Source organism: Ursus americanus, chromosome 8 (genome assembly GCF_024610735.1).
Source record: "Ursus americanus isolate L20-20 chromosome 8, mUrsAme1.1.p, whole genome shotgun sequence".
NCBI classification, from domain to species: domain Eukaryota; kingdom Metazoa; phylum Chordata; class Mammalia; order Carnivora; family Ursidae; genus Ursus; species Ursus americanus.
This window is the reverse complement of record NC_142134.1, coordinates 49,723,695-49,740,596: the sequence shown is the minus strand read 5'-3', so window position 1 is coordinate 49,740,596 and position 16,902 is coordinate 49,723,695. Positions and strand designations below refer to the sequence as shown.

At 35.9% G+C, this 16,902-nt stretch overlaps 1 protein-coding gene across 5 annotated transcripts in view; it reads right to left on the bottom strand.

Annotated features, from left to right (window-relative positions):
- The window catches only part of ATP8A1 (ATPase phospholipid transporting 8A1), a 224,253-nt gene that overhangs the window by 128,080 nt on the left and 79,271 nt on the right, over positions 1-16,902 (bottom strand). For 3 of the 5 annotated variants that reach the window (XM_045816092.2, XM_045816091.2, XM_087864166.1), the window contains 4 exons: positions 15,840-15,967; positions 13,137-13,214; positions 12,098-12,186; positions 6,303-6,347 (listed from right to left, as the gene is read on the bottom strand). In XM_045816092.2, the coding sequence (XP_045672048.1) occupies positions 6,303-6,347; positions 12,098-12,186; positions 13,137-13,214; positions 15,840-15,967 (340 nt within the window). The remainder of the gene's footprint in view (positions 1-6,302; positions 6,348-12,097; positions 12,187-13,136; positions 13,215-15,839; positions 15,968-16,902) is intronic. The other 2 variants (XM_045816093.2, XM_087864165.1) reach the window with 1 other exon arrangement.

Genomic DNA, 16,902 nt, shown 5'->3' with positions numbered 1-16,902 from the left:
AAAGTAAAAGTGGTAATTTAAACTCAGTTGACAAAACTATGAATTTACAAACTGCTCGCAAATACAAATGCAAGCCAACATCAACATTTTGTTAGATTTTTCCGTAGAAATTCTCAAGTGGCACTGTGCATACAAGGAGACAAAAGTAATGGCGGTGTTCTTTAAGAAGGACTAAGATAGGGAGGGTAACTTAAGGAGAACAAGGAGCAGGTAGTCCACTATACCATATAAATGGTAGCTTCTTGCAGGGTGATTTACAAACTATGATACAGTGTAAATAATTATTTCCTGACTATACAAAAAAATGAAGACTCCCCATGGCAATAAAAATTAACAGAAAATTTAGAATGTATATGGCTTAATCAGTATTACCTATTTTCATATATGACAGTATGGACTATGAAAGTTTTTTAAATTCAAAATTCATGTCAACAAAAGAATCATGAGAAAAGAAGAAAAAATAGTTAGATCTATACTTTTCACCATAAACTAAATAAACTCCAGATGGATGAACAATTTAATAAAAATACTAAAGATATGGGAAAAATTAAAAAATAAGAGTGGAAAAGGCCTATGTATCACATGTAATCCAGGAAACAGAATAGATAAATCTGACATATATGTATACGGCTAAAACATTTCTGCATAGCAAAAACTACTGCAAGCAAAATCGAAGTCCAAACAAAAAACTAGGAAAGACTGTCTCCAACTCATATAATGAAGGTTAGCTTCCATAAAATAGAAAGAACTCATAGAAACCAATATGAAAAAGATCAACAATGCATCAAGCAGAACAATGAGCAGACGAGGAGATACCAGTGCCTTTCAATACAAACTTCAGTTTCCCCAATAATGACAGAAATGAATGCATAAATTTAGCAGAAATAAATTGGGACAATTCTGTGCTGTTGTGATTATGGAAAAAGATAAATCATACCATTGGTGAGTACGAAAATTGGCGTAACTTCTAAAAAAGAACAACTGGGCAATTTCTACCAAAATTTAAAATGCATGTATCCCTTTGATCCAGTAATTCCAGTCTTTGGAATTTATACTAGCAGCTATCTACCTGGTGCAAAATGTTGTATGCACAAATTCTTCCTTGCAGCACATTTTAAAGATTTATTTATTTGACAGAGAGTGAGAGCATACCCATGTGTGGAGGGATGGGCAGAGGGAGAGAATCTTGAAGGAGGCTCCCTGCTGAGCACGGAGCCCAATGCGGGGCTTGCTCTCAGGACCCATGAGATCATGATCTAAGCCAAAACCAAGAGTCAGACGCTCAACTGACTCAATCAGGCGCCCCTGCAGCACATTTTTATTTATTTATTTATTAATTTATTTTTTAGAGACAGCCAGCGAGAGAGGGAACACAAGCAGGGGGAGTGGGAGAGAAAGAAGCAGGCCCATAGTGGAGGAGCCTGATGTGGGGCTCGATCCCAGAACGCCGGGATCACGCCCTGAGCTGAAGGCAGACGCTTAACCGCTGTGCCACCCAGGCGCCCCAGCACATTTTTATTTTTAACAGCAAAAAATTAGAAATAACTCAAGTACTATGAAGGGTGCTGCTTTAAAAAGCTGTGGTACATCCAGATAGCAAATACTATACAAAAACCAGGAAGCTCTTCATCTGATCTTGGACTGATCTCAAAGACATACTGTCAGAAGAAAAGCTGGCACAGAACAGGGTGTAGAGCACGCTTCCCTTTCTGTAAATACAGGAGAGAAAACAAATACATGCATGTATATGTGTAGAAGAGATCGGAAGGATACATCTGAAATTGTTTACACTGCCTGCCTCCAGGGGGGTAGAGCAGGGCTCCAAGAAAGGGAAGGGAGAAAAACCTTCCCCTCTTTACACCCTCTGAATTTGCAACAGGTTAATGCATTATGAACTTAAAAAATCAAATACAAATTAAAAATTAAAAACAAGAAAGTCCACGTCAGCCTCTTGCAATAGATGCACAGCCTACACATAAAATAAATGTGTTCACTATGCACACACGCATACTACACACATGCTTGTACTGGAAGATCCACGTAGTGGGACAGTAAAGCACCATTTTTAGAAAGGATCTGCACCTCCTGCTTTTAAATGATGCTATTGGTTGCAAATCAAAATCCCTTAAAGGGAGATTTAATTTTTAGAAATGACTTTGTTATTCAGAGTCATGTCCAGTCAAGTCCAAGAACAGAAACAAGTGATCGAATTCAATAATATTTTTGTTAGACATCGGCTTTAACCAAAGTAATAAGACTGCTTTACTGTGTGGCCCGAAGTATTTCTGAAGGCAATTACAAAAGAGGAGTTCCAAAAACATTCTGTGAAACGGCTGCATCATTGAAATAAATAAATTACCTGTCAACGCGACTACTTTGAAGACTAACATTAATTTGGATGTGTTAGATCTCATTATTATACAGTCACACCTGGAAGGATGTTTTTGTGAGTCTAGCTGTTGCAGCAGAAAAACAAATACCACTCATTCCATACGTAATTATGGACCAGGATGAAATGAGAAAATAAATAAGACCAGAAAATAGTACTAACCACTGATACTAAGATAATACTAAAAACCACAGTGAAATGACTAAGCATGGGACACATTAAGGAAATCCTTTTGGGGAATCATCCTCAGTAGCATTAACTTCAAAAAATATATCAGAACGGTATGGAATCTACATTAAATAGTTAAGAAAGACAAATATGTTATCTGGGATTTGCTTCAAAATAATGGTGAGGGAAAGGTATAGATGACATTGGTCTTGAGTGCATATTACTGAAGTGAGTGAATGGGTAATCTGTCTACTTTTGTTTATGCTTGAAATTTCCCATGGTAAACATTAGGAAAAGAAAAAATGGCTATGAAAATATATAGTTGAAAATCACATCTTAAGGGCTACACGGACGCTGAGAATAAGCAGATCTTTTTTCCAATGGTAGATTTTTAATAGAAAAAAATTAATCTGTAAGGTTATATGTTACCTTACGGTAGTTGGCAATACCAAGAAAACCATACCAATTTTGGAGTAAGTAGCTACTGGTTGGGGAATGGTCTTATCTTTGTAAACTATTTTATACTAATATATTTAAATGAGTAAAGCTACAGCCATCAACTAATTATCTTTAATGTCAAGAGGGTATGTTTGAAAATACTCTCAAGAGAGTATCACAGGTTTGCCCTCAAATTTCACTAAAGGCAAAATAATCTGCACACATTTAAGTATTAAATATTACATGTTTTTTAAACTTGACCTATTTGTGGTGAATGTGGTTCAGTAGGGCAGTAAAATGTACCTAGGCTACAGGTTTTATATATGGAATTCGATGAACTTCACACTGAAATGTGAAGCTGCTGACAGACAGGCATGAACTTTGATTTTGGATTTATACAGTCATCTATACTCTAGTTTATCCTTGAAGACCAGCAGCATGAAGATGTGGTCAGATGCCTGGAGCTTAGGATTCAACCAGGATATCACTTCTTTGTTTGTTTGATTTCTTCTTTTTTTCTTTTCAGGATCACACTTTTGATCTTGGTTTCCTTGGCAACATGAAATCAACTGGATGAGGGGTTGGGGGAGATGCCAGACATATGAATGTACAAAATTTTGCCCCCTGTGCTAATTTGTATCAAGTTAAACTACCTGCTCTTGCTACCTTAACAAGAAAAGAAAAGAAAAAAACCCGGCTGAAATGGTAAGGATATTTCGTGCTCTAAAAGCATATATTCTTTAGGGCGCCTGGGTAGCGCAGTCGTTAAAGCGTCTGCCTTCAGCTCAGGGCGTGATCCCGGCGTTCCGGGATCGAGTCCCACATCGGGCTCCTCTGCTGGGAGCCTGCTTCTTCCTCTCTCACTCACCTGCTGTGTTCCCTCTCTCGCTGGCTGTCTCTCTGTCACATAAATAAATAAAATCTTTAAAAAAAAAAAAAATTAAAAGCATATATTCTTTAAAGTTCTTTAAAGTCTATAGGACATAAAGTGACCAGCACGTACTTTATAACCAGGCTGTGTGAGGTTTTAACTCTGACTTTCATGTTTCCCTGTTGTGTACTTTGTGGCAAGTTACTTATTAGCTTCTTTGCCTAAATTTGACCAATTTTAAAATGGTCATGTCAATCACAACTCTTCAGATATACCATGAGGACTGAGTGAGAGACACCAGAGCTAACACTCTCTGTGAGTATACTATGTCTAGATTCTATTCTAAGCACTTTAAAAAATGGAACTCACTTGGGGCACCTGGGTGGCACAGTTGGTTGAGCATTGGACTCTGGATTTCAGCTCAGGACGTGATCTTGGGGTTGTCGGGATCGCCCCGAGTTGGGCTCTGTGCTCAGCATGGAGCCTGCTTGAGATTCTCTCTCCCTCTCCATCTGCCTGCCCCCCACATGCTCACATGCACACACACTCTCTCAAATAAATAAATAAATCTTAAAAAAATTAAAAATAAAACAGAACTCAATCTTCACAACCTCCCTATGATGTCCACATTCTACCAGAGGAGAACAGGTAGGCAGAGACATTAGGTAACTTTTTCAAGGGCACCCATAGGATCAGGATGTGAACTTGGGTGGTCAGAATCCAAAGTCTGCATCCTTGACCACTGCAGAAGCTCAAGTAGTATCTGTTCTTTCATCTTTGCAGGCTTACAGGCAACTATTTGATAGATGGGGAATCTAAGAAACATTTAAAATAAAGCTCGCTTTATTATAAAGGTGGTGTATGCCTTCCCTATTGTTTATTTTTAAAAATACTAATATTTAAGTAGAATCTTATAATTTATGAAAAATCTGGCATTTCTTATTTGGAGTTATATAGTTTAGAATATCAAATGTCAAATTTTTCAAAAGGGTGTTATACAAAGAGAACTTAACTAGGATAATATAACGTCCTCTCTTTCCAAAAGTGATGGAAGTCATAAAACAACCTCCATTGAAAGTAGGATTTTTTAAATGACCCGAGTAAATAAACAACAATTTTTTATATTTCCATTCAATCTTAATAAAATATGCTAAAGGTAATTTCCTTCTCTTAAGAATAAGAGTTCTCTTAGAAAAATGTATATTAATTCTATATTAGTGAACAGTATTCATAGTTAATAGGATTATATTAATGTTACAGAAAAACAATAAATAGATACTGTCAAAATTTTACTACATCTTAAAGAATTGAACGAAAGGGAACAGCTACCTCATTTAACTTGAATTATTCACCAGCAGTAAGAAGCTTTGGAATATTTCTAAAACTGCTAAAAATTATTCAGTTGAGTGTAGGTATTGAAACGGGATGACACTCCAAGCAATGAGCTTAAATGTGATCACTCATCAGTTACCACATGAATTAAACAGCTGCCTCTGTCATTATTATAGGTGTGAGGTTTACTGCAAATTGTTATCAAATCTCCACTTTATTGAAATAAAATTCAAGTTGAAAAATATTAAATGATGTTATTAGACTTCCATGCATATTGCAAATGTGGCCAAATCATAAAACACATGTATAACCTGAAAATAAAAATATAACCACTTCTAAAACCACAATGTGTTCTACAGTTATCAGCATTAAAAGAATCTGTTTTCTGAAGTTTCATTGGCACCAAATCATGATGAATTAGAGAAATATCAAAATAAACTTGTACTGTTCTAAATTAAAATGTAAGTCCGTGGAGGGGGATGTTAAGGGGAAAGAAACAAAATCCCTCAAAAGTATGGAAATTAAAACTATAAAATGCCATCTTTAATCATTCTAAAATTATTTATATTCCAGTTAACTTTAGTCCTTGGTAGCACACAGTCTTCCAACACTTGTTCCAGACACTTATTTTTAAAAATCTTCGTTTTCTAGCCCCCAAATAGATTTACTAAACTAATGAAAAGAGATGTAAAGGAAATTTCCACTTGGGTACATTTCAGCAGCATCTTTCTATGGCTCTGACAATACATAAATTGCAGCAGAAGGTGGCAGTGCTGAGCTAAAAAACAAAACTTTTTGCGCTCTAACAAATCTTAGCTAGTTCACAGCCCAGGGACCCCAAGTTGATCATTACAGACTTTTATTATAGATACTTAATGTAGAACTCCAGCAAGCCTAACCGTTAAACTAAATGTCTGAAAAATGACTAAAGGTGATACAATAGGAAATCAAAGCTATTCACTGGATTTCAAGAAATAGGTTCTGTTACCCTACCTGATCAATAATGCTTCCCCCCCCCCAAAAGTAGTGAAATATGTTTATCAAAACAATAAAATGCAAACCTTTTATAGGACTCAATGAGACAGAAAGGTCCATGCAGCTTACCATTCATCAGGAGAGCAGCCATAATCCTCAGGTTCAGGGACATGGCTTCAGAAAGCAAGAGGAGGGGCAGAAAGAAAGGAAAAAATCATCACAGAAACGCTGGAAACGTAAAAGCATGAATAAAGAAAGTACTGAAAGATGGATCTCGAAAAAGTTAAGAAAATGAACTTTTAGTTGATTCGGAAAGAATGGCAGTTAGTATAGTAAGTAGAACACAATTTATGGTAACTAAAGCAGGTTTACAAAATTTTTACTCTATAAAAGGACAGCCAACTTGCCTCTTGTGCATGGAATTTACTCATTTTATTCATTGAATTCAGTATTCACTAAGAAATATTTTAACCCAGAGGTTTAAATACATGCTAAAACCAATGGAAAATTAATTACCTATTATGTCATCAGAATAAAGTGTTTTAAGGAAACAAACATACTAATACCTAGGAACAAACTATCACACTGATAAAATCTGCCGAGTACATTTTAGATATAAATTTGACTACCATAAAGTCATGGGTCTTTAAACAGGTATATTAAAGTAAAGGTTAATTACATTTCTATAATTAAATGGAACCCCATTTTAAAAGATTAACTGATCCGCAAAATTTTTCACTTAAACCATAATTCACTCATTAAGCCATTTATAATCTCGAATGGAAGACACACTTATCAATAATTTTAATTTCATCCCTTAGCTCATTTGAGCACCAGGAAAAGTCTGACTGATGTGTAACTTTCGTTTCAACCAGCCACTCATGTATTCAGTCAGAAGATAGATGGCAGAGCAGATTTTCTTTTCTTTATTTTCTTTTTATTGTTCAATTCTTTTCCAGCTTTGTTGAGATATAATTGATGAATAGCACTGCACAAGTTGACGGTACACACGTGATGATTTGCTACAGTTACATACTGCACGTGACTACCACCACGGTGTGAGCTAACACCTGCATCTGCCACATAGTTACCACTTTGTGTGTGTGCCTGTGTGTGGTGGGAAAATTTAAGCAGCCAGAACAGATTTTCTTATCTCTCATTTCTTTCACTATATATGACCACTCAATATTTTTTCTTTAAATTAATTAGGCATGGATCGAGTTTAAAAAATGCAGCGTTCAGTATAAATGTAAAGTCAATCATTGTTTTTGACAAATATAAACTTCACTGAACACACATGGAGTCCTTTCACTCCCTCAGTGTCCATCCCACTCCCTCTACCCTTCTACCAAACTGGCTATGACATGATCTGCATCCTTCCCAAGGTACCTCCTTCCACCTCCAAAGCATGAGACTCCCTCCAGGGCAGTATCCACTGTCTTTAGTCACAATGAAGGCAGTCCTCTCTACTCTTGTACCAAATGACTTTTGTTGATGCTTGAGAGGAAGGGCTAATCAAGCCTCCTGTGGGCTGGACTCCCAGAAAAAATGACCTACTGCAAAACTTTGTAGAAACTGGCTACAGCCCAGCATTTTAGGCAACCACTTCTGATCAACCTCAAGGCTTGGACTCTAGCCACCCCCCAGACTATACCAGGGGAGGGCCAGTGCTACCCAAGCAAAAATACGGTGCTAAGGTTCTGCCAAGTTGCACTGGTGTTGGAGGGCAGTCCCCAATCTCACATCAGGAGCGGGGCCAGTGCATCTCAAGTCCATTAGCTTAAAAGATGCAAAGCTCAAGGCGCAGGGTCCCTTCTCCTGGTCTAGTCCAGCCCTGGCAAATGCTATTCAGAATGTGATGAGCAGCAGGAGACCCACTCGCCTGCTACTGCCCCTGCCTGCAAGAGTGTCCCCGTGACTGCTGCTCCGGCAGCTCTGGTGTGTATGTGCTATCTGGTCATTTGCCTCCGTGTGCATGTCAATACTGCTGTATCTGCCTGGTGAGTTCTTCACTTACACCCGTTCTTACATCTCAGCTCAAGCATCACTTTCTCACAGAGCAGTCCCTGACCTGCCTGCTTTGATCAAATCCCCATCACAGACTCACGTGGACCTCTGTACTGTGTTTTATCTTTGATTACTTAATTACCATCCATTAACCCCCAATTAGACTATAAACTTTAGGAGGGCAGAAACCACGTGAACTTTTGCTGATCACTACAACTCCATCATTAAACAAAGTGCCACATACTCAGAAGGAGATAAAAATATTTGTTGAAGTATATAAATAAACGAATGGTGTTTATCCAGCTCTTACCATGGTGGGCAGTAAGATAAATCTGTTGGTTATAATCTAGACCTTGGGGCTAAGTTTTATGGTAATTGTGAGGTTTCTTGTGGTGAATCTCTTCTCAATGTGAAGTACTGGTTCTTTCAGCAAACATATTGCTAAACAAAATATGGTCATGTTAAGCTATTCACATATCGTATTCATATATACATACAGATTGCTTTTAAGAAAATTCATCTTTTACTTACAGGGAAAATGTCAATGAAATGTTTTTAACACGGATTAAACGACTAACGCAACAAAAATCACTGTTTAGTTGGCTTACCAGAATTTTTTTTTTTTTAACTTTAGAGCCTATACTGTGTAAAGCTTGGCTCAGCTCATCAGCTCATTCTAATAATAAGGTCCAAATTACCGACAAAGATCATACTCAGGATTATAGCCTATTATATTCACTGAATTGAGAGTCCTAGCCACTGAACATAAAATCCTCCTTACCCATTATTGGTATTCCCGTTACAATAAAACTGACTCATTCCCTACAGGAAGGAATTTGCTGAAATGATACTTTAACAAGTGTTTAACAGTAGAATTTCTAGTTTGTAATAAGTTAAATTTACAAATGACATCAATTTACATTTAATCAAAGAAAAATCTAATGAAACAATCTAGTAAGTTTAAACACAGTAGCATCTCTGACAAAGCTGAAATCTACAAAATACTCATCAGGGCTAAGTATGTACAAATCTTTATTTTGTTGCCCATCATGAATCCAATTTGGGCAGTGGTTATGTGAAATGAGAGAAAAATTACCAAGATCAAATTCTGAAGAACTGTTCTAAGTGTTAAATATTATCTTCTTACAAACCTAAGGAATACTAGGGAAAATGAAGAGACTCCAAGTCTGGTTCTTTAAGAGAGCCACAAAAGCCAACAGAACTCACCTCTGACTCTACCTAGGGTAAAACTAGGCTTTATCTTACTTCTTAAAAAATGCTGAAGAAGGATCAGTTCTGAAATTGTAACCCCAAAAGCATTTGTTAGTATATGAAAATGGGGGGTGTTCTCCTTTATCCTGGTGTATCCTGGGGGGATAAACACCATGCTTTCTTTCTCCTGCTAGAGATGAAGGTACACGTATGTAATAGCTCCCCATATTAAACAAGTGTTAACACTGCTACAGCACCAATGGGATTGCAAAACCGTGTTATTTCCCTGTCTGGGTTCTGATAACCAGAGTTGCCAGAGGAAATTCCCACAGAAAGATGGCTGACAGTAATGACTTTTCTTGCTGAGTTTGGTGCAATTAAGGAACAGTGATGTGTCTCTTACTGTAAACACCTAAGCATCTGAAGTGTCCTGTATCAACAACTTCATATATCAACCACTCTCTACAACGCTGACATTCCAATTGTCCATCAGGATGTTTGGGGAAGGTGGTGGTGATAAAAATCAGGGTTAAGGATTCTAAACGCACATGCACAACATGACATGATTATTGGAAACAGGTTAATGCTAGCTTCACTCTGCAAGGCTTCTTGTATTTTCAGAAACATGATATATCACCTGAGAAAGAAATGTATTTCTGTTTATATAGTTAAATTTTGCAAACAAACGAACACCTTTTATTTCTAATAAAACATGCTTTTAAGTTTTTTATATCCAGAATTTTATATCTGAAAAAGAACTTTAGAGATCATCTTATCCCATGGTTCTCATTTTAAGGAGTTCGGAAGAGTTGAAAAGAATTATTGATAGTTACATGGTGAATTAGTGACAAATCTAGGACTAGAGGTCATGTCTTATGGTTTCACCTCAATATTAAGAGATGTTATGTGCCCAAGAGGAAATGTGTTTTAGTGGAAACTTGATCTAAATGATGACAGTTCTTAACTTTTTATACTACTTTAATATTTACCAGTCTCAAACCGACCCTGTCACATAGTGGTTGTTAATGATAATATCACCAATAGATCCAGAAAGAACACTGCTCTTTAGAACTACTGCCTGGAAGTGTTTCAGGGCTTGTTACAAGAATAAGAAAAAACTTCACAAAATGCAGAAGAGAGGCTAGATCTCATTCTAGCTTTCTGTTTTGATAAGTTCACAATCAATAATTACTCATTTGAAGAACTTGCTTGTTCAACTGGAAACTGGCAAAATAGAAAAAGGATGTCAATTATCAAACAGACCACTCTCCAAATAAATTCACTTATGAATGCAGAATTTTTGTAAAAACAATCTTCGTAAATCTGTCAGCAAGTACAATACAACAAGCGCTAGAATCACAATAGGCCTTTCCTTCTCTTGCCTGGCATACTTGTGGGTCAAATACGCATGACGTCAAAGTGTGGCTGCATCTCCCCCTCTATAGCAGCTAACTAAATGACAAGGCTGGTGGCAACTGGTGGGGAGGAGTAAGGACAGCCTTTTCTAGGAGAATTGGGAGAGCTTCAGATAAAGAGGAATGATGCAAAATGGCATCTAGACCTGGAAACAGTTAAGTATGCTTCTTAAATTAACATCCTGTCTTTGCAAGTGTGAAAAAGCCATTCAGTCAAATGTCTTTTCAGCTTCATTTACACACAATTTGAAGTCAATTTTAGTCACACTCTCTGCTAACCCAAAGAATAAGGATATCTGCCTCCATCTACTTCTCTTTATAGACCCTGTATAGGAGTAACCATTTGCTTTTAGAGATTTTTACCAAATGGTTATTTATTTATAATTTTAACTAAGGCATTTTCAAAATTCAATACATTATTTTTATACTAGCTTACTGTTTGGAGACAGCGTGTGAGTGGGGAAGTGTGAGTACAAACCAGAAAACCCAAAATGCGAGTGCCCGTGCTTGAATGGTTAAGGGATTAGTATTTCCCAGTCTCGCTTAGAAAGATAGTTGGAAAATTTGATAATAGGTCATGGTCAAGGTCACTCCAACCAAGGAAAGTTTCATCTTTTGATCATCTCCTTTTAGAAAATGTACAGATTAATTTTTTCACATTATCCTAAAAAGTACTTAAAGGCTTTCGAACAATTTAGGTAAGCATAACTCAAAGAAAGAAAGAAATGGGGTATTAACAAGCATATTCTCAAGGACATTAGGAGCCTGATGAAAGTTTCTGAGGGTATTCATTACACCCTAGATTTAAGAGTTTCGCATCCCTATCCTTTCCACCATCAGAAATTTAGATTGCTCTGTGACTGCAAAGAGGAGGACAGTATAAGAAAAAACAAATCAAAGGGATAACTAGAGAAACAAAACAGAGATTAAACAGAGAAACAAAAATATTTTAACTTGAAAACTGCCCAAGGACACTCTGCATGTTATTAGGACCTTGTACTTGATGGCAATGTAGAGGGAACTGTATTTTTACTTCATGACCAGAGCCAGATAGAGACCTTCAGCAACTCCAAACATGGAAATATTACTGGGCTGAGTCTCCACCTCACAGGTAATTCCAAATGAAAAACAATTTCAAACTATAACACAAAACACACCTGTGTGCTGAAGTCAAAACAGGGGTTCTTTATATTAAAAAAAATTCCCCTAATAAGAATTCTCAAAACATACCAAACTATTAGCACTAATTAAATGTGTATTTCACATTCTAAATAAAGGGGAAAAACTCACCCATAAGCAACTCCAGCTATGGTGCACTTCTTAAACTGCATTACATTGCAGGTCAGAGTACCAGTTTTGTCAGAAAATATGTATTTTACCTAAAAAAAAGTTTAAAATTTCTCATTAAAATTTCAGAAGTCTTTTTATGCCAGTCTCTCACAGGGGGAAAATACCCCTTAAATAATTCTTTTTATCAATCTTGTTACATCATAGGGGCACAATGAATGCTATTAACTGATGATTTTCTTCACAGGCATTAAGGAATATGTTCAACTTTTTTTTTTTTTTTTAGTATTTTAGCAATAAATCATTTCATGTATGAACAATTAGAAAAACTACAGCCATACAGAAATCTGCCTTGACATGGTCTGAATTTCCACTAGAAAGTGTCACTACTATTACTTAACATTTTTGGAGGACTAAAACATCTACCAGGATTTCTCAACATAACAATTACAAAATTAGTAATGGCTTGTGCAATTAACTTCATATAACATCCGGATTGGTAAGAAGAAGATAATTCTGGCCAAAATGCTATTTGAATAGTAAGAGTGAGCAAATGGCAAAAATACAGAGTAAAAATTTTTCCTGAGCTAGTAAGTAAATATGGATTACAAAGATACACATATATCTGAATATAGTATGAATTATAAAATCTAAAATTCCTGTTTGATTACTTTCATACTTTGACTTAACACAGCCTCATTGATCAATTTAACTTTTTCTTCCTTTCTGGTCAAAAGCTACGAGCAATTTTAATACTGAGAGTTTATCACAGAAAAATAGCCAATACTTTACTACTAACCAGATTATATATTGAAGGAAATCCCTTAGTGCAATACCTTATCTGAGAGCAAAACAGGTTTTAAATATTGTTTTTAAAACTTCATTCACTAAAAATGAGAATTATGTACTAACTTGTATTTATGCTGATTATTCAAATAAAGGAAAATTAGGAGCTGTCAATTCATATGAAGTTGCCACATATGGCAGAAATTACAATGACTCTGACTTCCCATTTAATGTAACAACAAGAAATTCAGTTTACCTGGCCAAGTTCTTCATTCAGATTAGATGTTCGAGCCATAGCAGCAGTGTCTGTGGGTTCGTAGTGCATGTCGAGATCCTTTTGTTTTAAATAAGAGAAATTACTAAATGCAAGTGGTAACAAGAGATTGACGGAAATTTTATTTAACTAGTGAACTATAATCTGAAACCACTCTTATCTCTTGCCGTCCCTATACCATTTCAGTTGATTTCCCGGAAAAGTACTCGGTATATTTCACAGTGAGGGCAGGACAGTGTGGCAGTTAGAGCAGATCTCTGCAATCAGGCAATCTTGATTTTCTATAATTCTACCGTTTTCTAGATATGTGACCTACGGTAAGGATTAAATAAGATAACGCACGTGAAGTGCTTCCTAAAGTGTCCTACATAACGTAAGTACTTAATGTAGCTAAAATAACAGCAACTAAACATTGCTCAAATAATTAAGATTTTAAACCCCTAGAAAAATTACCTAAGAGATTCTACCTGGTTATACTTTCTTGGCTCAACTTCCTTCTATTGTATATTCTTGAAAGCAAAAGGAGTGCACTTCTCAAAACCCAAACAAAAATGTACAGCTTTTGTACCAGTTTGTACTTGTTTTGTACCCAAACATTATGAGGCTTGACTATTACCCCTAGAAGAATTAGTATTTTCCACAGTACACCATTTTCTTGGCAAGTCAGGGTTTACTGATTTTCACATGTCAAAGGAAAAGGACATATCTGATCTTTTCCACATTTGCATCTCAGACTGATCAGCATCATTTCTGAAGTAGGCTGCTGACTTGTAGGTGCCATGTTTTAAGGATATTAGACAACTGAGCAATGTTCAGAGAGGAATGAATGGAATGGGGAGTAAGTTGGAAATAAGTCTAATAAGGAACAGAATGAGATGGGGGAAATGCGATAGAAAAATAGGCAGAGTAGCCGAGTTCTTTTTTTTTTTTAATTAATTTATTTATTTTAGAGAGAGAGAGAGTGAGTGCGCATGTGAGTAGGGGGAGACGGAGAGAGAGAATCTCAAGCAGACTCCACACTGACCTCAGAGCCCGATGCAGGGCTCGATCTCACGACCCTGAGATCACAACCTGAACCGAAACCAAGACTGGGATGCTTAACCGACTGAATCACCCAGGCGCCCAAGCTGAGTCCTAATACTTTGCAAGGCTATCATTCAGAAACAAGATTAGACATTTTCATAAAAGATCAGGTAGAACCAGTATCAAAGGGGGGCATCCCATTTCCACATACAGCAGAGCTGTCTGATAAGAACAGACCTGTCAGGAATGTTACAGAATCCCTGTGTAATAGAAAGGTGATTGAAACGCACAAGCCTGCTGGGTTGCTCCAACACTCAAATTATGTCATTATTTGAAGCAAATATTATTTTTGAAAATCCAAGTAAAAAATAATAAAGTGACTAACTAGTTATTTGATTTTCAAAATGAGTCACCGTATGATTTCTTATTGTGAAGTGGGAAACCTCAATAGGTTTTAATTGTATTTACACAAATTTTATTACGTAATTTTTCAGCAACACATTTCCTGCATGAAATAAGCCACACCTGCAGCTCATTTTAGATTTCCAAATTATACTGGTCTTCTACCAATGAATTAGGCAATCTGACAGCTGAGGTGGATCATTTTGCCATAGGACGGTAACGAGCAGCGGCAAAAGTATCATAAGTTATATTTTTAAAAATCCTAATATCATTCATTTGAAAGACTTTTAAATAATTTAAAAAGACAGCATCAAAAGATAATACCCAAGTTTCCCCCCCAAAAAAGAAGAATTAAACTTTCTGGCAGATTAAGTCTGAAGGTTTATTTAATTTACATAAATTCATTAACCTTAACTTTGGTAAGAACAACACATTTTATAAACAAAATATTTAAGAAACAGATGTCCAGCACATTTTTTCCAAGATTAAAAGAATTTGAGAAGAAAAAAATTAAGCATAGCTGAATTTAACAGTGGGGGAAAAATAAACTACATAGGTATGTAAAACATGGCAACCTGGTTGTTACAAGCAGTGAATACAGTATTATTTCTACAGTACTCAATTGTTCAGGAGACTGTTTGCTATGTTGTGAGATTCCTTTGCTCTATATTACCACTGGGAGATGCTGGTAAAGCATGTTTTATCATTCCTATGTAAAGGTCCAAGAAAATAAGTCTCAAAGAAGTCAGGTGGCTTGGCAAAGTTGACACAGCTAGTAAATATAGAATAAAACAATAATCCAGATATTTTACCCCCAAACCTCATAGTTCTCCTTTTCCCAAGACCACTAACGATGTAACCCAAAATAGGTTTCCTTAACTGGAGACCTAGTTCCCCAGAATGTCTGGTCTATAAACTTGTGTGATTCTGAGATAACAGTTTTTGCTATTGACTTTTATATGTCAAATGAATTTGTTATAATTATATTAGAGTAAAAAATATTTTGAAATGTCCTCTTGTAGTGAATAAAAGGTAAGGTATCCTTAAGATTTTGTTTCTGAGAGATCAAAGGATGCTATGAGGCGGGTGCCTGGCTGTTCAGTCAGTGGAGCGTGCAAATCTTGATCATGGCATTGTGAGTTCGAGCCCCACGTTGGGTGTAGAGATAATTTAAAAAATAAAATAAAATCTTCAAAAGACCCTATCAAAATAAAAAAGACAAAACATTTATAATAATGAAAAATAATAATTCATATTTACCCAATTTATGAAGTATGCCTGGGTAAATTTCACCACTTCTAATGTCACCAACAAGCTGATAGGAATGAGATTGTTGAAAAGGATGATGAAGGTCAAGAAATTCAGTCCAAAATTATTAGCACCACCATCTGTTAGGGGAGGTGGGAAGAAAGTCATTTATAGTTTTATATATTTCATTTGCATTGATCAGAACTTTAGCATAACAAAAATTTTCCATATTACACAACATATCTAGATAGTTTGGGAGGAACACGGTGCTGATAGCATATCCTTATTCTCAAATACATTCCAGATGGAACAGCACTTTCTGTGTTCAGTATGTTGTTAGTACTATTAAGAACTATCAAGTATTTCAAATCCTGTTCCAAACAGGAAGTTTAGAGGTATCAGGAACAGGATTGCAGCTTTATAAATGTAAAATCTCCATTGGATAAAATCCCTCTTATGTGAATTCTTAAAAAGCACTTCTGATTTAAAGCATGTCTTAAAAGCAATCAAACTAAACAGCAGCAAAACTAACCCAAATAGCAAAAACAATGTAGGGCTGTACCCTAGGTAAATTATACCCTTCCTCTTCAATAATGAAAATAGAACCGCTATGGCGGACACACTGTAAAGTATATGAAGAAATAAATTGATAGGAGTCATAACAGTTTTGATGTTGAAATAGTAAATCAATGTTTAAAAAAAAAAGTTGGAATAGCCACAAAACTAAATCAATATGATAAAAAATGAAAAAAATCAACTTTGCTACAAGGTTTACTAGAATTTGTTTTCATGCTTCTGGAAATAAAATATTTATTGGCGAAGTACTCATTAAAAGGTAATGCAAACTTATTTTCCAGAAATATTCAGGGATGGTACATTAATCCCACAATAGTAAAAGGATAGATGGTCCAAAAAGAACCTATTTAATAGGAGTTTCCCTATTAAGGGACCATTAACAAGGAATTTACTGCATTCATGAGTTCAAATGAAAGTACGTTCAATTTAAACATTTTACAAGCATGTGCTGTACCTTTTTGTGCTTTATTTTTTAAAAGATTTTTTATTTATTTATTTG